The sequence below is a fragment of the Rhinatrema bivittatum genome, chromosome 3 (genome assembly GCF_901001135.1).
Source record: "Rhinatrema bivittatum chromosome 3, aRhiBiv1.1, whole genome shotgun sequence".
NCBI lineage: Eukaryota > Metazoa > Chordata > Amphibia > Gymnophiona > Rhinatrematidae > Rhinatrema > Rhinatrema bivittatum.
In genome coordinates, this window is record NC_042617.1 from 310,263,424 (window position 1) to 310,289,211 (window position 25,788).

Sequence of the window (25,788 nt, forward strand, 5' to 3'; positions counted from 1 at the left end):
ATTTAAAAAGAGCTCCAGGGGTGATCCAGGAAACTATAGACCAGTGAACCAGACTTCAGTACCAGGAAAAATTGTGGAAACTGTTGTAAGGATCAGAACCACAGAGCATATAGAAAGACATGGTTTAATGGCACACAGCCAGCATGGATTTACCCAAGTAAGTCTTGCCTCACAAAGTTTCCAATTTTTTTTTTTTGAAGAGGTTAATAAACTTGTGGATAAAGGTGAATCAGTAGATGTAGTGTATTTGGATTTTCAGAAGGCTTTTGGCAAAGTCCTTCATGAGAGGCTTCTAAGTAAATAAAAATATCATGGGATAGGAGGCGATGTCCTTTTGTGGATTGCAAACTGCTTAAAAGACAGGAAACAGTCAACAGAGTAGGATTAAATGGTCAGTTTTCCTAGTGGGAAAAGGTAAACAGTAGAGGGCCTCAGGAGGAGTCTGTACTTGTACTGGTGCTTTTTAATATATTTATAAATGATCTGGAAATGGGTACGACAAGTGAGGTGATCACATTTGTAAATGACACAAAATTATTCAGAGTAGTTAAACCATAAGCAGATTGTGAAAAATTGCAGGAGGATCTTGCGAGACTGGAAGATTGGGCATCCAAATGGCTGATGAACTATAACATGGACAAATGCAAGGTGATGCATATAGGGAAAAATAACCCTTGCTATTGTTAGAAGATGTTAGGTTCCATATTAGGAGTTACTGCCCAGGAAGAAGATCTAGGCGTCATAATGGACAATGCATTGAAATTGTCAGCTCAGTGTGCTGCAGCGATCAAAATAGCAAACAGAATGTTAGGAATTAGGGATGTGAATCGGGTGCCCGATCGTTCCCACTTTCGGGATCATCTGGCCACGGGAAAAAATCATTTTCCCGTGTTTCCCCGGTTTTTTTTTTAGTGAAAAATCATTTTTCGGGATAGTGTGCACTAACAAAAATAGCAAAAAATAACAAAAAGTAACAACCTGAAAAATGATTTTTATGAAATATTGGGGTTAAAATTGAGTGTGAAATTCTGGTCGCAGGCATCTCAAAAAAGACATAGTTGTACTGGAGAAGGTAAAGAGAAGGGCAATCAAAATGATAAATGGGATGGAACAGCTCCCCTATGAGGAAAGGCTAAAAACGTTAGGGCTGTTCAGCTTGGAGAAAAGACGGCTGAGAGGGAATATGATAGAGGTTTATAAAATTATGTAAATACTTGAATGGATAGATGTGATTCAATTATTTACTCTTTCAGGTAATACAAAGACTAGGGAGCACGCCATGAAGTTAGCAAGTAGCAAATTTAAGACAAATCAGAGAAAAATATTTTTCACTCAATGCACAATTAAGTTTTGGAATTCATTGCCAGAGGATATGGTTAAGGCAATTAGTGTAACTGGGTTTAAAAAAGGTTTGGGCAAGTTCCTGGAGAAGAAGTTCATAAACTGCTATTAATCAAGTTGATTTAGGGAATAGCTACTGCTTATTACCAGCATTAGTAGCATGAGATCTATTTAATGTTTGAGTACTTATAACCTGGATTGACCTCTGTTGGAAACAGGATGCTGGGCTTGATGGACCCTTGGTCTGATCCAGTATGGCACTATACACAGAACTTTACCCACAGTGAGAGGCAGTAGTCCAAAGGAAGGTATGGGGTAGAGCTTAAGCATACATGCAGGAGTAAATGTGTCTGTTTACTTTCCCAGAGATAAAAGAATTCATATACTTTTACTTTGAAAATTGGGGCAAAGTCCACGGGTTAAAAAATACTTGTGGATTATGTACCAGTGCAGGCAGTTGGAAAATTCCCCACAAAGTGACTTGCCCAAGGTCATAATGAGTGTCAGCAGAAACAGGATTAGAATTCAGATCTGATGGATCCTAGCCCATTATTCTAACCCCTAGGCCCAGCTACACTTTTCCAGGCCACCTCCTTGCATCTTTCCCAGACCCTCCATACAAGGTTATAACCAGGATGCTTATTCACCTTATTCAATGGGAGTAAAATATTTCTATTCCTATCTCTGAGGTATTGAAGTCACAGGGAATACAATGCTTTATTTATTGATTTATTTATTTGCAAAATGTATTGCTCGTTCTGCTACTAAAGTACTGAGAGTGAGGTCCTGCAAGATTAAAATCATTAAGGCAAATTTTAAAAGCCCTGCACTCACCAAAGCCAGGAGATATGTGCTGAAGTTGGGCCGCACCAGGATTCTCGTGCATGCACCAGGATTCTCGTGCATCCTGGTGCATGCACAAAAAATGTTTGCAAAAAAGGGGCGGGGTGGGGGGGTGGCAGGGTCTGGGCAGGGCATGGATGTTCCTAGATTTCTCAATGAAATCTGCACATATGTATTTATGCGCACAAGCACGTGCCGGGGTCCCCTACTGTGTAGCTGTACTTCTGTTATGGATGGCGTGTAAGTCCTGAAACAGAAAAAAGTAAAGACGTTAGTGGAGTTTTAAGGGTTGGGGCTAATAGGGTAAAAGGTAGGCAAGTTAACTGGGGGGGTTAGGAAGTCCTATTCTTTACCTGGGTGAACTGGGAATGAACTGGGGAAACTGGTAATTGCGTCAGCATGCATGTCTACTAAAATACCCCAACTTATATGGTAGAGGCAACATTTGCGTGCACGTCTATATAAAATTGTGTGCACATGTACCTGAAGACAGCCTATTTTTGACCATGCGTGCATACATGCACATATATTATAAAATGTCCATTGGCACGAGCCGGCATATGCAAGTACACGTGTGCCCATGTGGTTGTTTCAAAGTTACCGTCATAGAGTACATAATAGGAAAATTGCACTCAAGTGTTAATGTTGCTCTGTTTTCTAGATTTACTGGCTCCATTGCAAGCGCTAGCCAGGAAATACCTCAACCTAGCAGGTTTACTTCACATTCAAGCTGGATCACAGCCATCGCTTACTAGAGAATGAAGGTCTATCCTCACCCAGATAACCTCCTGAGTTTAGCCTTATGGGAAAATGCACAGAAGGACTTATTTACAGGAAAAAAAAATCATCATTTGTGTGATGAGCAAATCAGCCCATCCATGTGGACTTCATCCTGCCTGAAAAATCCCCAATTGGCTTAGCTTCGTAATGGCTAGGAAGGAGTGGATTGGGGAGGTAAAGAAGAAGTCTTCACAACTTGAATCCTTTCCCAAATGACAGAAAGGCCAGGGCAGAAGTTACATTTCCAGGGTTTTCTATATTGTAACTGCATATTGAATTCTTCAAGAGATAGTTTTGGCGGAGGCGTGATGGGGCAGTGATACCCTGAATGTGATATGAGGACACTGTGCCTTTAGGGTCATGTTCCATCATTTGCATGGTTGCATCTTATTGGCTGGTTCCTCTGCCTGGTTATATTGCCAAACCGGTTGGTGGGTGTGAGTCTGCTTGGGAGGTGGGGATACAACATTGCAGGACTTCTCCCATTTCACTCCTCGGGGCACCATCTTTCCTGCTCATGTCATTCCTACCTATTTCTTAGCACCTACGCCATCAGAACATTTCCATCAAAAAAGAGAGAGGTGCATGACTGGGAAAGGTTTTGTTGTTCCTTTTTTACTGACAGAATTAAAAGTAATCTGCAAATAAATCTTTTTAAAAGTGTTTTCAAGTACAAATTTGCATTTACGGAGCGGATTCAAATTAAACTGAATCCTGAAGAAGCTATGAATTTGATGTGATCGTTCCTTCTGTGCAGGAGGGCTGTTATTTGAGGGAAAGAGGAGAAACAGCAGCAAAATTTGTGGCACCCTGCCACCAGCTCAGACCTGAAACCTGACCAGGGACAACATGGGCCAGCACCAAAACCTGAGACATGACCCTCATGCTGTGCTTTCTGAAGTCCTTGGGCTGCGTTGTTAGTCCACGTGAACGCACAGAAATAAAGGTTAACACACACACACATACACACACACACACACACACACACACACACATGGTGATATCTTTTTATTGGACTAACAATACATTTCTTGACTAGCTCTCTTCTTCAGGTCAGAATTCAAATCCTTTTATTTCTGTAACTTTTAACTTTACTATTACAATTATTTTTGTAATGTGTTCCTGTTCTTTTCTTCCCCTTTATACTTTAATCATTTGGTTGCAATACATATAAAAACTGTCCTGATAATAAAGTTATCTGAATCTGATATCAGTCACCATGCAGCAGCAGCAGCAGAAGAAGAATCCTTGGTTTCTGAGGCACAAATCCCAATAGTCCTTCCAAGCATAAACCCTCCCGCTCCTCTCCTCCCCCTCCTACTCAGACAAGATCCTCGGACACACTCCTTTCCACCTCCAAACCAGACACCCACATATCTTGACAATCGTTCTTTCCCCTCCCAAACACACACACACACACACACAACACATTCTGCCAGCGCATCCCCAAAACACAAGATACTGAACATCACTTCCCCACAGCGCCAGATGCGCAAACCCATACAAATCCTGCTGAATATGATTTATATTATATTCTCTCTTTCCTACATCCTTTAATGCAAAAGTCAGCACTGGAAGTACGTCAGCATTTGCAAAAGTCCAGCAGCCGACCTGCGCCTCTCGCTTCACATTTTGGGAAGAGCAGGTTATTTATGGTTTATTTTAGTCGCCAGATCATTTGGCACTCTTTCATCAATGTGTCTTTGTTTTTATTGTCCCCAATTGCCCATAACTGAAGTGCGTTTAAAATGCCATTGATCTTGATATTCTAATGTCCTAATATGACAGTAATAGTTTGTACTCTGTACAGGAAGCCCAGCACTGAAGATTGATGGCTTTCGGCGCAGCAATTATACTCTGTCCATCTAAGTGATAAAGAGACCGTTTGAGACGCTGGATAGATAAATTGGATATATTTTCCAATTATTCCCTTTATTGTATGGGATCATATGCTTGATTAACAACTTTTTACTTCCGTTATTAGCAGACACGTATTTAATTTAGCTAATATAATGAAAAGTATTGAGATTTTTTTTCCCCCCTCAGGGGGCTAGCAGAGTTGTCGCTTATACACAACTTTTAGATACCAGTGGTAGCAACCCAATTCCTTTCCTATATCCTAGTGAAGTTAGCACATAATTTCACTTCTCTAGAACCAATCCCCCTCCCCCCCCCCCCGAGAAGAGACACAGACAGTAACGCGCTTAAAATATTTTATTACGCACTCTTTCAAGAGTACATCAAATCATTATAAAAGGCATAAGGAGACTAATTATTTAAGTGATTAACATCAACAGCCGCCGTAAGAATAGCACATGTTTTAATTAACCGGTATTTAAAAAAAACAAAACCAAAAACTGCCGTTATATAACATACCGAAATATATATTTATTACATGGCATGATATAATGGCAATTCGTAACAGCCTTGTAAATAGACTGTTTATAGATTAAACAGTTAGGGCAGCCCTTCTCGTGAATTTCCCCAGAGCAGTGCCAAGGAAAACAATGAAGAAATGCTTAATTGCTCCCTTCTCCACCCAAACAGCAGCGCATACACCCACTCAAGACTGTTTTGAGATGTTGAAGTAGATTCTCTGTGAATCAGGTAACAAATGAAAATGCTAACAACACTCTGAAAGGGAATAGCATCATTTCGGATCGCAGGGAAACTTCCCGAAAGATATTTCTTGACAAATTAACTTTTAAATGGACAGGCAAACGTGGCACTTGGCGTTAAGTGTCAGGTTGTTGTGACATAAACCCTGGCCTCGGTATAACAGACGGAAATTGGATCTTAAAACCTCATTTATTACCCGGGCGGCTGGCTGGATCTAAACACGACTCTTTAAGTAGCCATTCGAGCCCCGCTAAAACATACATTTGCTTATCGTAAGATGTTTGAAGGGGGGCTAGTGATGGCTATCCTGAGAGCGGTTCACGCCTGGGGGATGGGGGAGGGAGGGCGGCCGAGCCCCTTCAGTAGCTGTCCGTTAAGGCACCGGGGAGTGGCTGCAGCTCTTGGGTCAGCCACATCTGCAAGACATTAAACCGAAAGCCTTCAGGCAAGAAAAATGTAATTTGGGGATGGGAGGCGTGAGGGAGGGATAAAAAGTGAAGGGGGGCGGGGGTTGTTGTTACAAAAAGTGAGGAGAAAGAGAGAGAGAGATCGGTGGGCTCTCGGGTTCCGGGCGTCCACAGCGATCTGGGCTGCGTTGTTGATCCGTGTAGCCTGCCAGGCCGCTTCGTTTGCGCACGCTGTCTCCAGGCCGCTTCGTTTGCGCACGCTGTCTCCAGGGCCGTCTGTGAGCACTTCCTGTTGTCAAAGGATGTCAGAGCACAGGGAGAGTGAAACGCCTCCGAGAAGGACATGTCCGATGGATGCCTCTGACCACGGTGAGGTGACGATCATGCAAATGCCTTGCCACAAGGTCCTTCCCCTGCACACTCCTGGGCAGGGATTCTCTTGGCAGTCCGCATCTGAAATAAAACAAAGCAGAAGCATTTTGAGATAAATCCAGCAGGGTTTTTTTTTTTAATCTTTAATTATTGTCAAGCAGACTTTGAGGCTACCAAGTGCCTGCTGACATTACCTGCACTGCAAGGCCTCTGAGCTCCCCCGCTTGAGTAAAATAAATGGGAACAGTTTCTGGACTTGTAGCTGCTTGCATTACAACACAGGCTTGGCAAATAGCCCAGCCACATGAACTGATGGCCCGGTAGAGGCTTGGTGGTTAAAGCGGGGAGCTCTGGTTCCAGCCCCGTCTCTAACTGCGCTCACATTTGGCCCTGAGCAGGTCACTGAACTTCCCTTGCACTAGCCATATGTGCCTTTTCAGCAGTTTGCAGGAACAATTCAGTGCTGCCATCTTTCCAGTGCAGAGGCGGCTGCAAACCGCAGTTGGGAATCAGAGCTTTTCTTTTTTTAAGATGTTACAGATCTCCTTACATTTTTCTCTAATGGGGTAGACCACCCGTGTCTGTCTTCATGCACAGACTTCTAAGGGGAATCCAATGTCGGATATAAGGTATAACAGATGAGCACTAAGTACAGCATATCTCTAAAGACATATTTGGGATTCCTGTTTTAAATCTTTCCCACTAATCATGTCTCTATGCATTTTAAAATGCAGATGTAGTGCAGTTTCCGATCTATTACTAACCATATACCAACCATAGACCTCAATAATTTCCAAGGATCTTTTGTATTGGCTCCCCTGGGCAACAATTAAATACCGTTGGTGAAAAGGGGAATGCATAACTATGTCATTGAGAGGGAATTTGATTCTTCCTAATCTTCTAATTAATGTGCACTACAAGGCAATAACAGTATAATCAAGCAATCAAATTGGCATCATTTCCCATTGTGCAGAATTTCATAGCAACAGGAATGCTGATCTCAGAAGCTAAGGTGGATGAAACTTAGTTGCTACTTGGATGGGAGATTGTCAAGTACTGGGCACTGCAGGAAGCTATTCTCAGCCAGTACTGATCCAATGGACTTAATGACCCAACAAGCTGCTATGGGACACTCTTCCATCTGGACTAGTAGTGACCCAATGTCCCAGCATTAAGTTAGGGGGATAAGGAATAATTCAATTATTTTTCAATGTATTTTCTTGTCTTTTATTTTATAATTATGGACGTGTGATTGTAATCCACAATAAACAAGTGTACTTGGAAAAAGCAAACTATAAGAAGATTATGAATAAATCAATAAATAGGGAACACTTTTCCCTATGAGTCAGAACTGATCCAATGTTCCAGAGCCAGCCAGAACTGTAAACGGGCATTTTACTTGCCCAGGCAAGCATATTTGCTCCTTCCTCATTCTCCATCTCCAACCCCCATCCCCTTTGTGATCCTTGCTCCTTTCTTCATCCGTCACCTCCATTCTGATCTCTGAGCCTGTATGCCCTCCCCCCCCCCCCAACCTAGATGGTAGGAGAGAATGGCAATCTTCCTGTCTCTTTATCTGCTGCTTGCCCATGCTTGTATCTCTGTCATTCCCCGCCCCCCACCCAATGGCTTTGCACTTTAAACTGCTGAGCTTCTTGTCCACTCCTGGGTCATGGATCCATAATGCTATAGGGGACACTTTTTTTCATCTGAACCAGTACTGACCCAATGTCCCCAGACAGTGCCGGGGGAGTGCTCTTCCAGATAAACCAGCACTATCCCAGTACGCTCTTGAAGGGCACTCTTCTCTCCGAACCCCTGAGGCCCGTGTCAGTGCTGATGCAATTTCCCTTCCTGGAATGATGTTCGGCCGTACTATGCAGCTGAGATTGCTGTCTTTCGAATGAGACATTAAACTGAATTGCTGGGAGCACTTCAGACATGGTTGGGGTAATTTAAAAAAAAGGTTTTTTTACCTGGATAAAAAGGGCTCTTTGAAAACTGATGTGTTCCTGGGAATGGGGATTTATTTATTTATTTACAACATTTCTATTCCGCCTATAATGACAATGTCATGCAGGGCTGGTAATGCAACAATTGCATGCAGTTTTGCATTTTAAAGCCCACGCATGTTGTTTGGAAAGGAAAAAGAATCTGCAGGTTCTTTTTTTCCGGGGGCAGCTTTGAAAGGGGAAGGGTGTTTGTTCCTTCCATTTGACAACTGGAGCAAGGTTCACGGGGAAAAGCCCCCATGGACTGTGCAAGCGTATAGGCTGTTATAAAAATTGCCCCCTAAGCACTGCCGGATTTAGGCGTGGGCAACAAAGGTAGGAGCCTAGGGCACCAGTTCTGAAAGCATCCAGAAACGTGGACTCCCTTTGCTGCTCTTTGATTTCCAAGGGTGACCCTCTTCTCCCTCCCGGCAGTCCTTTGCATATGGGCACCATAATCTTAAAATCTGGCCTTGACATTCACAGGAATGCCTCCTTGAAATATGGCTTAAAGTATGTGCTCTGAGGAACATTGCATGTAGCGTAAGCCGCACTGAGGGAGGGAACTTCTCAGCAAGCCTTTTTACAAATGTAAATAGCGTTGAAAATTGCCCTTCCCAGATCCCAGGGCTCCTTATGGAAGAAGTATAGATGCTAGTCCCAGACAATATCTGAATTCCATCACAAGTTCTACAATTCTAGTGGTCAACCCCTTTTTCTAATGTCACTATCCCTTATGTTACTGTACAGATCTCTGCGTACAATTTCTGTACAAATGGATGGACAGTTACGATGTTTTCCCAACTATGACATGCAGAGAGCAGGTTTGTTCAATGGAGAAGTTAGGCAGGTCAGAAAGCATCATAAAAAATAAGGTTTTCTGATTTTATTTTATGCTTGTTGTTAAGTTGGCTCCTCGCATCAATGAGCAAGAAAAGCAAAAGTGTTGCTGTTGGATGGGATTTATGGCATGTTACCGGTGACATCACAGCTCTCTCTGCACTATATGAAGGCAGCAATCAAACGCCCACGATAACCTTGAGTAACTAGACTGTATTATAAATAAAAAAGGAGGTGGCTTAATGCTTATATCTAAAAAAAAGCCTGCAACTAACACTTTGCTCATCTAACATTCCTCCACCATTGCTTTATATGACTCACCAAAACTGCAAATATGCCTCATTTACTGTCCTCCAGGAGCACTCGATAAAAACTGCTCACCTCTAATTGAATATATTATGAACAACATCTCCCTCAACAAACCCATAATCATACTTGGTGACTTCAACATACATTTCAACTTACCAACTCACTCAAAAACCTGTCAAACTATCATTGATGCACTATCAACTCTATATCTAGAACAAATAATCCAATCTCCAACTCATAAAGCAGGCCACACAATTGACCTCATTTTTGTCAACACTGAAATCTGGAAATCATTCTCTGCCCACACCACAGAGATACCCTGGTCCGACCACCATCTAATCCAAGCTAACTTACATACCATCATCAACCTTAAACCTCCTCAAATTACCCCAAACAAAATATCCTACCTTCCACCATTCAACATAGAACCTTTACAAAAAACTCTTCAATCCGAATTAAACTACATCAATCTATCTAGCTCTGAGAACGCTACCTCATCATGGCTAAACATCACAAAACAAGTTGCAGATAACATCAATCCCATTATTACAAAGACTAAACAACAACCCAAACACAACAACCAATGGTATAATGAAAATATCAGAACTGCCAAACACATACTCCGAAAAAAAGAAAGAGAATGGAGAAAAAACAAAAATACTACCACACTAAATAATTATCGGAACAACTTAGCTCAATATAAAAATATCATCAACAATGCGAAAAAGGAATTCTTCTCCAACAAAATCTCCAAATTTCATCATAACCCAAGAATGTTATTCACAATAGTTCAGAAACTTACCAAAACCACCCAAGAGTTTTCATGCACCAAACATGGAAGCGATGACTTTGCTGATTTCTTCAACAACAAAATATCTCATCTAATCCAATCCAACATAACCAACAACAACCAGAACACCAAACTTAACAACAAGATAACCTCATCATGGTCAACTTTGACACTGCCTCCACCATTGAAATTCAATCTATAATAAATAAAATGAACCCCGCCAGCCGTCCATTAGACAACATCCCAATAACAACCCTCAAATCAATTAAACCTACCATATCAAAAACCATCACCAAAATTGTCAATTTATCACTGACCGAAGGCAACTACCCCAAATGCCTCAAATCTGTTGTCATCAAACCAATTCTTAAAAAGAACAACCTAGATTCAGAAATCCTTACCAACTACCGTCCCATTTCAAACCTTTCGTTCATAGCCAAAACCATTGAAAAAGTCATACACACTCAACTAGATGACTACCTGGAGACAAACAGCATCCTACCTCCATCCCAATATGGTTTTAGAAAAAACCTAAACACGGAATCTCTCCTCATCTCCCTAAATGACATTGTTATAAGAGGCTTTGACAAAGGTGAAAAATTCTTGCTCATTCTTCTTGACCTTTCAGCCGCCTTCGACACAGTGAACCACAATATACTATTGGAGCGACTATCCCAAATTGGTTTAACTGGCAATACCTTACGTTGGTTTTCTTCCTATTTATCTGATCGAACATACCAAGTATTAATCAACAACAACCTATCAAAAACAATCAACTTCAACACCGGAGTCCCGCAAGGGACTCCGGTGGGGAGATGGGGAGATGGGGAGAAGGTATATGTTTTCAACATATACCTTCTCCCCATCTGCCAAATACTAAAAGAATATGAAATCACACACTTCCTCTATGCTGATGACATTCAGCTCCTCATTCCCATACAAAATTTGATTGACGACACCTACAAGAAAACCTCAGAACTACTTATCTCAATGAAACATCTCCTAAATTCCCTGAAACTCATAATCAACTTTGACAAAACTGAAATAATACTCATGGATAAAAAACCCAATTCAACTCCACCACCCCTGACAATACTTGACAAACAAATGATAACTATACTCCCTACCACCCACACCAGGAACCTCGGAGTTATCATTGATAAAGAACTTTCTTTCAAGAACCACATAGCAAATAAAACTAAAGAAGGATATCACAGACTCCTAACCCTAAGACACCTGAAACCATTTCTCAACCCCTACGATTTCAGAACTGTACTACAACTTCTTATCTTCTCCACCTTCGACTATTGCAACTCCTTACTAATTGGAATACCTTTTTCAACCCTCAAACCACTCCAAATACTGCAGAACTCAGCTGCCAGAGTCCTAACTGGAACAAAAAGAAGTGAACACATAACACCAATATTGACCTCACTTCACTGGCTCCCTATTACTGCACGTATTGCTTACAAATCAATGACCATAATCCACAAAATCCTAAACAATGATCATCAAGGTCTTAACACCCTAACCATAATCCCTCAAAATCCTCCAAGAAACCTACGCTCTAATAACTCAGGTTACCTAAACATTCCCCCTATCAAAGATGCGCATCTGGCAACCACAAGAGAAAGAGCCTTTTCAATTGCCTCATCTAAACTTTAGAACACCCTACCTAAATTCCTGAGAACCCAACACGACCTAAAAATATTCAAAAAAGACCTAAAAACACTAATGTTCCGCAAATTCTACATTGACCTTCAGACGTCTGATCATTCCAACTCTCAACTGAACTCTCAGTTGTAAACCTCTTAATACATTCTCTTCACCCTGAACCTGCATACCCTCCTCATCAAACCTAATAATGCTCTCTGGACTTGATATGCGTATTTCTGATATTGTTCAAATTGTTTTTACTGTTGCACAACTGCTAAGAAAATGTATAACATTCACATTGCTTTTCTGTTACACAACTGCTAAGAAAAATGTATACTTTTGTAAACCGTTGTGATGGCTCTACTGAATGACGGTATATAAAACTCAACAAATAAATAAATAAACAAACAAACAAATAAATAAATAAATAATTTATTCTCTTACACTACATGGTGACTGCAATCTAAAAACCAGCAGTTCTTTAATAATTAGACTAAATTATTAGACTAATTGTTAGACTAAATTAGATTTTAAAAAGTACTGTTATATAACATTATTAGTGTAGGTGGTACTGTAGAAAATAAATTACATGGGTATAAGTTCCCTACCCAAAAGTGACTTGCTCAAGGTCACAGAATGACAAGAGTAGAAGAGTTTCAAATTGGGGGTTTCAGATTTGCATTTCTATACTTTAACGTCTGCACTACCATGTCCAAATAAATAAAACTGAATGAGCTCTTAAGGGTTAACTGTTATACTATCTTGTGAGATTTTGCTGAGATTCTAATTAATAATAGGCAGCAATCCAAAGGTTTACTGTAATCAACTTTTTGGGATCATAAAATAATATGTTTGACCAAAGATCATAATTGGCTGATAACCAAGATTTATTTATTTTATTTTTTTTTAGCTTTTATTATCATCACAAACAAATAATTGACTAAATATGATCAGGTCTTCTCCACAGGTCTTCTTTTTCCCTCACCCCACAATGTTGTATGTGTTTATTCCAGCCTCTATACAGCAGAAATGCAGAATGCTTGACAGCAAATTACATAGAGGTAGAAACAGTCCCTGCTAGAAAGAGCTTATATTCTAAGTGGGTGCCTGAGACAAAGGATGACAATGTGATTTGCCCAAAAAGTGGGCTTTGAACCATTGCTAACCTTACAATACAATGTTTGCTTATGTTATTATAACTATGAAGCATGACACAGTACATTTTTATGTCCTGTCTGCTGCACAAATAGAGCAGCCTAGTCCATGAATTCTTTGGAGACCTCTGCTCTACAAACTATGCTCCTGCTTTGCCCTCCCCCCTATGGTCCTCAGGGCTGGAATGTTTTCTCTTCCCTCTTCCCTTACACATACTCAGTGCCAAAAGGGAAGTGTGGCTGATGAGCTGCTGAAAGGAGACATTGCTGGGGCGATATGGAAGTTTCTTATTTTTTAAACAAAGTAAATTGAGAAAATTGAAGCTGGATAAAATGAGACAAAGGAAAAGTATCTACAGACAGGCAGACAGATAGATAGCCCCTAGATAGATGGGCAGAGAGACAAGTTACATGGATAGCTGCAAGTATCTGACATGCTAAAAATATATTAGATTCTCTCTCTGTCTCTCTCTATAGACAGATATAAATAGATAATTAGAAGCTCAACAGCCATCATATACGACTATTTATTTGTGGAATCACGAGAGCATCTTCTAGGGACTACTTAATAAATTCCTGTTTTGTCATTTAGAACTCTGAGCCCTGCTCTAGGATTAGAATGGAATGATGAATCCCTGGCCAATTTGATGTGACTGAGGTCACAGAGTTCAACTGCTTTCGTAATGATCAGTGACATCATAGAGGTGCACTTCTAGATACAGTGAAAAGAAAATGGCCCAACACAGCTACAAGTGGATTGTGATACATTACAGGAGGACCTTGCAAGACTGGAAGATTGGGCATCCAAATGGCAGAAGAAATTTAATGTGGACAAGTGCAAGGTGTTGCATATAGGGAAAATTAACCCTTGCTGTAGTTACACGATGTTAGGTTCCATATTAGGAGCTACCACCCAGGAAAAAGATCTAGGCATCATAGTGGATAATACTTTAAAATCGTCGGCTCTGTGTGTTGCGGCAGTCAAAAAAGCAAACAGAATGTTAGGAATTATTAGGAAGGGAATGGTTAATAAAATGGAAAATGTCATAATGCCTCTATATCGCTCCATGGTGAGACGGCACCTTGAATACTGTGTACAATTCTGGTTGCCGAATCTCAAAAAAGATAGTTGCGATGGAGAAGGTACAGAGAAGGGCAACCAAAATGATAAAGGGGATGGAACAGCTCCCCTATGAGGAAAGGCTGAAGAGGTTAGCGCTGTTCAGCTTGGAGAAGAGACGGCTGAGGGGGGATATGATAGAGGTCTTTAAGATCATGAGAGGTCTTGAACGAGTAGATGTGAATTGGTTATTTACACTTTCGAATAATAGAAGGACTAGGGGACATTCCATGAAGTTAGCAAGTAGAACATTTAAGACTAATCGGAGAAAATTCTATTAACGGCTATTAATCACGTTTACTTAGGGAATAGCCACTGCTATTAATTGCATCAGTAGCATGGGATCTTCTTAGTGTTTGGGTAATTGCCAGGTTCTTGTGGCTTGGTTTGGCCTTTGTTGGAAACAGGATGCTGGGCTTGATGGACCCTTGGTCTGACCCAGCATGGTCAAATTTACATTTGGAGGTCGATATTCAGTGCCACTTAACCAGATAAGTAAAGTAGTGACAATATCTGAATATTCGGCCCTATTCAGCAGCCGCCACTTATGGGGGCTGGCATTGTCACATGAGTGAGAGAGAGAGAGAGAGAGAGACTGACTGACTATAATGTCCTCACACTAGATAAGTATTTATATCTCTATGGGAGGCCCACCTAGTAACTCGACGTGAGGTTTAGGTATTAGTGTAGGGGTTAGGGGCCACTATGACATTCAAAGTGAGACGTATGAAGAGAACAGTGCTCTCTTGTGAAGATTTGATGACCTTCGGAGTGAGGAAACTCACCCAAAGATGAGATTTGTGCAATTTTCTTTCAACCTAGCTTGATGTAACCCAGGTAGACAGTAGGGATGTGAATCGTGTCCTCGATCGTCTTAACGATCGATTTCGGCTGGGAGGGGGAGGGAATCGTATTGTTGCCGTTTGGGGGGGTAAAATATCGTGAAAAATCGTGAAAAATCGTGAAAAATCTAAAAATCTAAAAATCGCAAAACCGGCACATTAAAACCCCCTAAAACCCACCCCCGACCCTTTAAATTAAATCCCCCACCCTCCCGAACCCCCCCCAAATGAGTTAAATAACCTGCGGGTCCAGCGGCGGTCCGGAACGGCAGCGGTCCGGAACGGGCTCCTGCTCCTGAATCTTGTTGTCTTCAGCCGGCGCCATTTTCCAAAATGGCGCCGAAAAATGGCGGCGGCCATAGACGAATACGATTGGACGGCAGGAGGTCCTTCCGGACCCCCGCTGGACTTTTGGCAAGTCTCGTGGGGGTCAGGAGGCCCCCCACAAGCTGGCCAAAAGTTCCTGGAGGTCCAGCGGGGGTCAGGGAGCGATTTCCCGCCGCGAATCGTTTTCGTACGGAAAATGGCGCCGGCAGGAGATCGACTGCAGGAGGTCGTTCAGCGAGGGTTCCGGCGCCTCGCTGAACAACCTCCTGCAGTCGATCTCCTGCCGGCGCCATTTTCCGTACGAAAACGATTCGCGGCGGGAAATCGCTCCCTGACCCCCGCTGGACCTCCAGGAACTTTTGGCCAGCTTGTGGGGGGCCTCCTGACCCCCACGAGACTTGCCAAAAGTCCAGCGGGGGTCAGGAAGGACCTCCTGCCGTCCAATCGTGGTCGTCTATGGCCGCCGCCATTTTTTGGCGCCATTTTGGAAAATGGCGCCGGCTGAAGACAACAAGATTCAGGAGCAGGAGCCCGTTCCGGACCGCTGCCGTTCCGGACCGCCGCTGGACCCGCAGGTTATTTAACTCATTTGGGGGGGGTTCGGGAGGGTGGGGGATTTAATTTAAAGGGTCGGGGTGGGTTTTAGGGGGTTTTAGTGTGCCGGCTCACGATTCTAACGATTTATAACGATAAATCGTTAGAATCTCTATTGTATTGTGTTCCATAACGGTTTAAGACGATATTAAAATTATCGGACGATAATTTTAATCGTCCTAAAACGATTCACATCCCTAGTAGACAGTCCATCAAGCTAGGTTGAGAGAACATTGCACAAATCTCATCTTTGGGTGAGTTTCCTCACTCCGTAGGTCATCAAATCTTCACAAGAGAGCACTGTTCTGTTCGTACGTCTCACTTTGAATGTCAAAGTGGCCCCTGACCCCTACACTAATACCTAAACCTCACCTCGAGTTACTAGAGATATAAATACCTATCTAGTGTGAGGACATTATAGTCAGTCAGTCTCTCTCTCTCTCTCACTCTCCCTCTCCCTCTCCCTCTCTCCCTCTCTCCCATAACACACACCCGTTTTCCTATCACATGCAATATTTAGTGCATTAATCCAGGCCTAAGTTAGCCAGATGAGTGGCAATATTCACAGTTAGCTGGATAAGTTTGAGCAGGTCTAAAGTTAGTTGGATATACATATATGGCTAACTTTAAAGTTATCTGGGTATATTCAGAAGCACACCCATGCTGTTGAACATCCTGGATAAGTTTAGCTAGCTGGCTATCCTTTCAATATCAACCCCTTGGTGTTAATTTGACATTTTAATAAAGAGAATGCTATTAATTTGTGGCGTCAAATGGTATCCACCATGGTTGTCCATTAAGGGCTCACAACTCTTGCATGATAAGTGGAGTTTCCTGGATTGATCCCTCAGGAAAGTTATAGAAAATGTTCCTTTCATGATCCATGAGAATAAAATATTCCTTTAATGGGAGACTTTTATGCCTTCTTTCCTCCCTCTTCCTCCCCTCCTTTATCTATAAAGTGTTGTGCTCTTTATTGTATTTTTGACAGTTTATAATGATCCTCCAGAGGATGTGCGTTCATCTATAGATGTATAAAAATCTTGTGTCGGTTGATCACACCATCATGTCTGTGGCCAAAAAGTGGTGCCTTGAACAGTGGAAGGTGCAAAGACAATATGCTCTGTCTACAAAGCCCTGTCTCTCGGGCTCCTAAATGCAGCACAGGTAGGCCACACATACATAGGCTCCCACAAAGACACACATACACATACGCATAGGGCAGCTTCTTCAGGCACCACTAGAACCCCTTCAAGAGCCTCTTTGAGATGGGGTCTGCAGCATCCCTTTCCTTCTTGGCCGCTGTCTAGGCCTGCAGGATGGCAGCTGCCATCCTGCAAGCCTCTTCTTCTGATGTCAGGCAGCCCTGATTGCGTGAACCTGAGCCCTAAGTGAGTGGGCCATGGCCCACCCATGGCTACGCCACTGTTGTGAACTGGTTAAAAGACAGGAAACAGATGGTAAGATTAACTGGTTCATTCTCTCAATGAAGGATGGCAAATAGTGCAGTGCCCCACGAATCTGAACTGGAACCGGTGCTTTTTAATCTTATTCTATAGCAATTGCTATTTAGCGCTGTCTAGAGCTGGGCAATGAGAGATGTCTAATATATTGTCAGTGTAATGTATAGCGAGGTCCTCTAAGTTTCTATGTACTTTCTTCTCATTACTTAACAAAATAAAACAACATTTACCATTTTCACTTTTATTTGATTTTAAAATTCATAGCTGTTAAGGATCAGACAACCCGAGCAAAGCTGGGCAGTTTTCACTAGTATATTATAAAATAAGCTGGGAAAAGTGATTTGATTGGCCAAGAAACCGCCTACAGGCAATAGCCTGTCTAGGTGCAAAATCCACGGATACAACCTTGTACCCAGTTTTCAAAGGAAAAGTACGTGTGAGCTTTCCCATTGAAAGTTTCCCATAGGTGCAAAGGACTCACAGAAATGTGCTCTGTGGACAGAGTTTTGCTGGAAAACAGCGCACACAGATTTGAAAATCACATCTATGCATGCTATGTTCTCAGGGAATGCCTCCTCTCAGTTCGGCTACAAGTAGGCATGTGTTATGGAGCCCCCATGTATACATTTAGCCAGATTAAGTGCACATTTTCAATTTACCAGGGTAAATAAGTTAGAAAATTCTTCCCATGCAACATTCATACTCTGCATTGCCGAGGTGCCCAGGTGGATTCTGATCACAAGCCCCTGCAGTGTCAATGCTGGGACTGAAATTAGGACCTGAAAAACATGGCAGGTTGAGAGAATAACTTTTTAGAAAAAAAAAGCAAAGGGTATTAATACTAATTCCACCGACCCTGCTAAACTGGGTGACCAGCTGCTGCTATGTTGGAACCTCTCCTGTTATTCATAGGCGATCATTAACCTAGGATAGAAAACTTCTCAGTCTTGCGGCTGATTGTGAGGTAGGCATCCCAGATACAATGTTACTCTATTTAATTTTAATGTTTCTACTATTTTTATCATTTCTAGTTTATGGTTGACTGCAGGCTTCTGATGGGACTGCTGAATATCGAAAACAACTAAATGGGACCTTTACAGAATGCACATGATAAAAAAAAACATACAAACCCCAAAAACAATTCCATGTAGGTGCCCTTGATGTGAATAACCGTAACGAAACCTCACCCCCCATCAAAACCCAGCAAGCAAAATTATATGTACATATACCCTAAATAACTGATATTTAATCTGGGATGCCTCTTCTCACTCACTGATGAGAGATATTAGCATGCTTCCTATCATAAGGGATAACTTTCAGGCCTACCAGAGACAGTGTGCTAATTCTAGAGAAGAAGGGCTGATGATTGTCCTCATTGTCAGGTCTTACCTCAGCAGCCATTCCTCTGCCCTACCTATGGAAAGAAGCTGTGCATAAAATAACACCTCGGCACCTCTTGCCTGGCTCTTGCTATTAGACAATTTTGGTCCCACACTGACTTTGCCATGGTAGAGGGTCTGTGACACTTTCAAATGCATTCAATAAAATCCATTGAAGGGAGAGAAAAAAAAAAGCTGCTACGTAATTGGCAGCCTTTCTGTATTTATAGTGAACTAAGCAATTCAGAAAAACAAAAAAAAAAAAATGCTATTGCAGGTAAAAGCTAATAATAGCAGATTCCTGTTAGCGACTGAAACTGGGTCACTCTGTCTCGGGAGAAACGTTTCCCTCTGGTGTGAAACACGCGAGAAGACACAGCCAGCCCTACTGGGAAGAATAAGGAATGGAGACAGGCATTTAATTCACAGTGCCCATGAAGCAGCGCCAGGGCAGACTGCACACCATGGGAAAATAGAAAGGACGTGCCTGGGCCATCCCTATTTTATGTAATAAAAGGGCAAGGAAAAGAGATCTGTGGAAGAAACAGACTGCCCATATACTGCAGACTGGCTGCTGATATGGCCAGGCTGAATCACATCACACATCCCTGCACTATTCCTGAGCGGGATGCCATGCAGCTGCCTGATGCAGAGCAACACATGGGGACTTATTCAGAGAGGATTCATCCCAAATTCTGTGCCTATGATAGAGAGAGGACAGTTCTTAAAAGCTAGTCATAGATGTATTAAGTTAGTCCAATACAATACATTTACAGCTTTTTCACATGGTTGGATTTCTACTAAATGGCAAGAACAGCATGGAACATCATTTTCTGGAATTTGTTGATAATAAGCAGGTGTTAATCTTTAGGGCTGAATTTGCAATAGGCACACTGGACCTGGGCTCTAGGACAGCAAATGTCATGGGGCAGCAGGTTGGCTGAAGATTTACTGCCTTCCAGCTGTGCTGAATCTCAGTAGAGAGCAGCCCTCTGCTTCCGGATCCAGCCCCTTACATTCCCAGGAAGCTTGCAGGGAACAGGAGAGGAGCTGTGAGCCTGGAGCAGACACAGCAGTGCAAAGAAGAACTGCTCTGCTCCCTCCCTAATCTGACATTCAGGGACAGGAGGGGAGCGAGTGAGTATGGGGCAGACATAGCAAAGGGGGATCATTTTGGGGAGCTTAAAGGGACTGAGTGGGGGATCATTGGAGGGTGAGGAGAAAGGCTGGGTGATATTAGGGGATCAGTTGGGAGACATGTGTCTGTGAGAGAGCGAGAGAGGGGGACAGGGGAATGGTAGCAAGGTTTGTGTGCGTGTGTGTAAGAGAAAAGGGATTGGTGCCCAGGTATGCCAGACTGAGTTGCGGATGAAAGGGGGAGCAGGACTCCCTCCCCCCCCCCATCCACAATTCAGATCCCATCTTCCTTAATTTTGGATTCTATTTCCCAGATTCTGGAACCTCCCATCCTTCCTTCCTTCCTATTTCTCCCTTCTTCCCAGATCCTGGAACCTACCTCCAACTCCTATTTCCCTCTCTGCTTCCTTAATGTCTGAAACTCCCTCCTTTTCCCATCCCAGATTCTTGATCGTACCTCTTCCTTTCTCAGTCGTCTTCAACTCTGGTTCTCTCTCCCTCTCTTTCCCCCATCCCCACTCCTCTACCCTTCTCACATTCCCAGTCCTCTCACCCTTTTTTCACCCCATTTCTAGTCCTCCTCCCTTCCTCTCCCAATTCTTGGTCTTCTCCTCCTCTCTCTGTTCTTGAAATATATGCTTCAGATCCTTTTTCCTCATCCAATAGAAAGAAAATAAATAAATAAACACAGTTAGCCTAGACCATAATACCAGGGCTCAGCCCCTACTCAAAGGTGAATTTTAAAACCAGCACGCGGGCACACATGTACGCGTATTTGTCGGCCCCTTTGATGTACATTTTGAAGTGCTGAAAAGTGGAATATTAAAAAAATAAATGAATAAATAACCTACGCACATACATGTGCATGCAATTTTAAGTGGAACGTGTGCACATGCATGGGTAATTTTAAGTGGATGTGCACTTATGCGCGCAAATGACGCTTTTACCACGTAAAAGGGGGGATTTTAATAGACATGCACACCGATGCCATTACCAGTTTTCCCAGTTCATTCCCAATTTTCCCAGGGAAGGGATAGGATTTCCAAACCCCCCTAGTTTGCAAGCCTCCCTTCTCCCCTGTTAGCCCCGACCCTTAAAACCCCGCCGGTCTATCAATTTATCTTTATTTTGTTACTTACCCGTCCTCTGTAGCAGAAGTAACAGGGGACCCCGGTGCACGCCTGGGCGCAAAACTATTTAAGCGCTAATTTGAAGCTGAAATCCAGGCCCGCCCATGCCCCACTCAGACCACGCCCATGCCCTGCCCCTTTCTTGGAAGCTTTTATTTGTGCGCCCAGCGGGAGATGCTCGCAAACTTGGGCGGCTTTTAAAATCCCCTCAGGGTGCGCCGGCCCAACATATTTGAGTGTCTCCCAGTTTGGGCGCACATTGGGCTTTTAGAAATCACCGTTTAGTTTTGCAAGTCCCTGGTGTGGATCCTCTGACAGGAGGGAAGGATTGCTTTCTGGCCACAAGGCGTTTCGATGGTCTTAGCACCAAGGAGGCACTGGACCCAAGGGTAGGTGCTCCAAAAGATAACGGCTTTACTTAAATAGTTGAAATAAAATCATTGCAAGCAGGGGGCGGGGGAACTTCTCATCCTTTCTGGTGCCCCCTCCTAGAATCCCCTCACTCCTGTTTTTGGTGTTTAAGGCTCCTTTTGACAGATGATGGGCACCCTGCCTCCCAAGGACCCTTGATGGTACCTCATTATTTCTAAAAGTTTGATTCCCGCTCTCCTCACAGACTCCTTTGGATTCCTGGATCACTGGATACAGAGCACCAGATGGTTAGATCTGTCCTTCACGGCCCTCTTCTTTCCACACGATTACTTCTGGGCAGGCTTGCAGCACTCACCTCTCACTCGTCTTATGTAGATCTCATTCACCTTGAACTTTGATCAGGGGCCTCCTTCCCCATGGAAGGATGAGCCCTGGGCTAGAAGTTGCTTATCCTCTCTAGCCCACTGCTGGATTCACTGGCACCAGAAGCGGCTCTGTCAGATTCTGAAGAGATGGGGACGGGTGGCAGGGTTTACCCATTCCCCAAACCTCAAGCCCTTCACAGACAGAGGCTTGCTGCTTCATCTCCTTTCCTTTTAACCTTCTCACCAGAATAACCATGGGCTTTTCTAACCAAACACAGGACTTCCCATTGTGGCTACTCCTAGGTGGAAGTGCCATAGCAAATAATTTCGTGTACTCACTACTTTAATGATCTCAATATGTCCTCCGCTGGGTGGACCATAGACCTAGTGAAAGGACCGTAGGCCTCTTCACACCTAAATCCATCAGCAGTGATGGCTGAAGGGTGAGGTGAGCAGGGTGGTCATCTAGGGAGCTATGTGATGGTGGGGGGTGGGGGTAGGGCTTGCAGATTGGAGGCAACCACTCGCAGTGAGCTGCCCATGGGCAACAGGGAACCTTCTGCCCGATCCCCTCCCAGCTCCTCCATGGCATGCCACAGTCAGTGCAGCTGCTGCCCAACAAAATAAGTGCCAGCCTGTGCACCGGAATGTGGAACTGGACACTGAGAATGGTGAAGAGCCCCCGAGGAAGCCATTCCCCCTCCACCCCCTCCACTCTCCAGATCATGCGCTCGGGGCCCCTGGGTGTTTAAAATTATTGCTCCAAGTATTTGGAATAATATTCCTTTGGAGATTAGACAATGACTGGACATTTTAGACTTTCAGAAAGGCTTAAAATGCTGGCTTTTTTTTTTCCAGGCTTCCTCAGAATTGACTAGGGAGGTGGCGTTGGCTTTGTATATGATGCCGGTTGTATTAGCTTTATGCTATTTCAGAACATCTTTCTTTGCTGTATTAGCTGTATTGTTCATTTAGAATATGTTTGTTTGTTGCATGTTTGTAATTGTTGCATTGCATGGATTGATTTGTATGTTGTTTTTACTGAGTGAGTGCTGGACCTATTGAGTGGGTGAGAAATCTAAATAAAAACAAACAAATAAATAAATAGATTAGGGCACTTTAGCTTGGAAAAGAAATGGCTGAGAGGGGACATGATACAAGCTTATAAAATCATGAGTGAGATGGAATGGGTAAATAAAGGACAGTTATTTATCCTTTCAGATAAAACAAAGACAAGGGGACACTCCATGAAACTGACAAGCAGCATTTTCAAATCAGAGCGTAGAAAGTACTTCTTCACTCAACCCACAATCAAGCAGTGGATTCTGCTGCCAGAGAATATGGTCACAGCGAGTAGTAATAGCGGGGGTTTAAATTTTTAGCAGTGTGCGTAAGTCAATATATATGCACATAAGAGAGTGTGCATAGCTATGCCTGCATTTTACAGACCATATAACAGGAGCCACACCGTTTATAAAGTATCCCATATGTTTGCCCTGAAAACTGAGCTAGATTAAGGCGGAGGTGAGAAAGGCATGTACCTGGGGCACCAACTTATGCAGGTACGCAGAACTGGGGACTCCCTCTGCTGCTCTCTGATTTCTGGGGGCCAAGATCTCCTGCCTCTGGTCCTCTGCCTCTGGGCGCCATAATCTGAAATCTGGTACTGCGAGAAAGTGCACGTGTATTCAGTACAGGAGGGCAGGGCTGGACATGGGAGCAGAGTGGCTGTTCTCTGCTGTCTGCTTCAGGATCACATGCCCTCCCTTCCTTTCCCTACAGAATAAGAGGGAGCCTGAATTAGGGTGCAGAGTGGGTGCTCTCTTCTCTGTGTGCTCCAGACTCACCCCCTCCTCTTCTTTTCCCTGCAGGCTGCCTGGAGGGGAGGGGCTGGAGCAGAACACCAATGCTGCTCTGCCTTGTAAACCTGAAAAAAAGTGGCAGAACTGCATTCCACCCCCCCCCCCCCCCGTTTCCCTTCAAATTAAGCCCTGACTGTTAATTTAAACAGTTCCCTGTGGTTTTTGCCAAACTGCCCTAGGAATACCTCCAACTTTCTCTGATTTCTTGATGCTTTGATGTGGTTAGTTTGTTTTATGTCTACAGTGGCTTATTATCAACATTTTCCTTCAAAAGTATAACAGATCGGGGAATATGGTTGAGTTAGGAGACGTCTGAGACCTTGTGAGCAGCAGTGACAGTCATCAAGGTTTCAACACCTGCACTTTCATAAACAGAATCCAATCTCACCTTAAGTAAATTGTTTGCTCACTTCATGTTTACTGTGGGGGTGATGGTAAGGAAATGCAAGCTGTGGGCTTTTAAAGACTACTCTAGGTCGGACATTGAGATGTTATGGGGGTTGGTGAGGGAGGGGAAAGGAGGGGGGAGGGGAGGCAGAACTGGGGGTATGGGGAAAAGCACAGCTTCCCCAGCAACTAGGAAACGAGCTTAAATGGATTTCAACCCTAGCAAAATTTCTTCCCCAGTTCGGCTGCACCTGCTTTATGAGGGATGTAAGAGAGCTCGTACACTTTGTGGAGGACCCTGGGCACAGGAGAAAATATTTCAGCAGCTATCAGTGTTTACCTCGCAGAGGTAACTGAGAGATGAGCTGATTATTCCCCCCCCCCCCCCCACCTGAAAGGTCAGTGTGTGTGTGTGAAGCAGTCAGATAAAATGCTGATCTTTGGAGATGTGCGGCAGATAAAGGGCATCTCACTTGACACTCCAAACAGAAGGTGTCATTCATTCAAACCGTGAAAAACAAAGTTTGTGTGGATGTAAAGAAAAATGCTCTCTGCCCTTTTTATTTTTAAATGAGGATATTTTAACATTAAAAAAAAAATCATATTTTCAGATTTGTGTAAATGGTCATTTCAACCTCCTCAAATTAAAATTTCACCAAGCATCTGCATCCAAGGGTATATTTTGCTTTTGTCCCAGCTCCTTGGGCACCAGCATAATGCATAAAGTTTATTTTACAAGTTGACAAATTTCAAGAACTGTATCCTGAAAGGACTCCTTAAGGAGCAGTGAAAAATTCCCCCATGGAAATCTTAACAATACACTAATTTTACCTAAAGGAATTTATGAGTCAGTAAGTTAATATCAATAAATACAGTGAGGTGGAGGAGACTGAAGGACTCAACAAGAGATACCCTGGACTTGACCTCCATTTTGGAAAGATCGATGGAAGATGTGCAAGAAAGAGCCATGCGTCTAGTGGCCTATGTCTTTCAGCGTGATTTGAATATGACTGGATGCCTTTATTTTTGCAATTCTCGGGCATCATTCCTAGGCAGATGGCTCTACATTCTTCCAGATCTTATTAAAATTGTGCAAGAAAGGAGAAAGCTTTTTTTTTTCCTCAAAATGCACCAAGAGACAAGGCTCTTGAGGCTATTCTTCTATTACTTTATCCTTGCAAATATTTGGTTAGATATAGTGGGGTGAGCAATATTTTCTTGGTGCCTGAGCAGGGAAGATACTTTCGGAATGCTAAGAAAACTAATCGGACTAGGTCAGTTGGGGCTGGGGAATGAATGGGGCTAGGTTTTTGTCAGGCCATGTTTTTCTGTCTTTTCTGACAATGATGTTTATTTTTACTTATGTATTGTTCCCGTTGTTGTCCTGTCACCCCTCCTTTTTCTTTTCATTGAGGTCTATTGAAAGACCTCATCTAGTTATCATTTTTTCTTAAGAAGTTCATTTTATTTTATTTTTTTATTATTATTTATTGTGGCTTGATTTGTGATATTTTCTTCATCAAGTTCACTTGTGATGATATTTGACATTTTTAATAAATAAAAACAAGAATAAATACATTCAGGGATTTTTTTTTAGGGTATGCTTATAGCCTGTAAAATTATAACAGAAAAATTCTTTAGAAATTATTTTGCCAGTCTTCTGTAAAGGGGATTTAACTGTACCTGTAATTGTACAAGAGTATTTAAA

The 25,788-nt window shown here is 42.8% G+C and overlaps 1 protein-coding gene across 2 annotated transcripts in view; it reads right to left on the reverse strand.

Moving 5' to 3' along the window:
- Positions 1-5,163: 5,163 nt before the first annotated feature.
- Positions 5,164-25,788, reverse strand: part of HOXC4 (homeobox C4) — a 198,416-nt gene continuing 177,791 nt past the window's right edge. The window contains exon 3 of one of the 2 annotated variants that reach the window (XM_029595185.1): positions 5,164-6,443. In XM_029595185.1, the coding sequence (XP_029451045.1) occupies positions 6,296-6,443 (148 nt within the window). In that variant the 3' untranslated portion in view covers positions 5,164-6,295. The remainder of the gene's footprint in view (positions 6,444-25,788) is intronic. The other variant, XR_003855578.1, reaches the window with a different exon arrangement.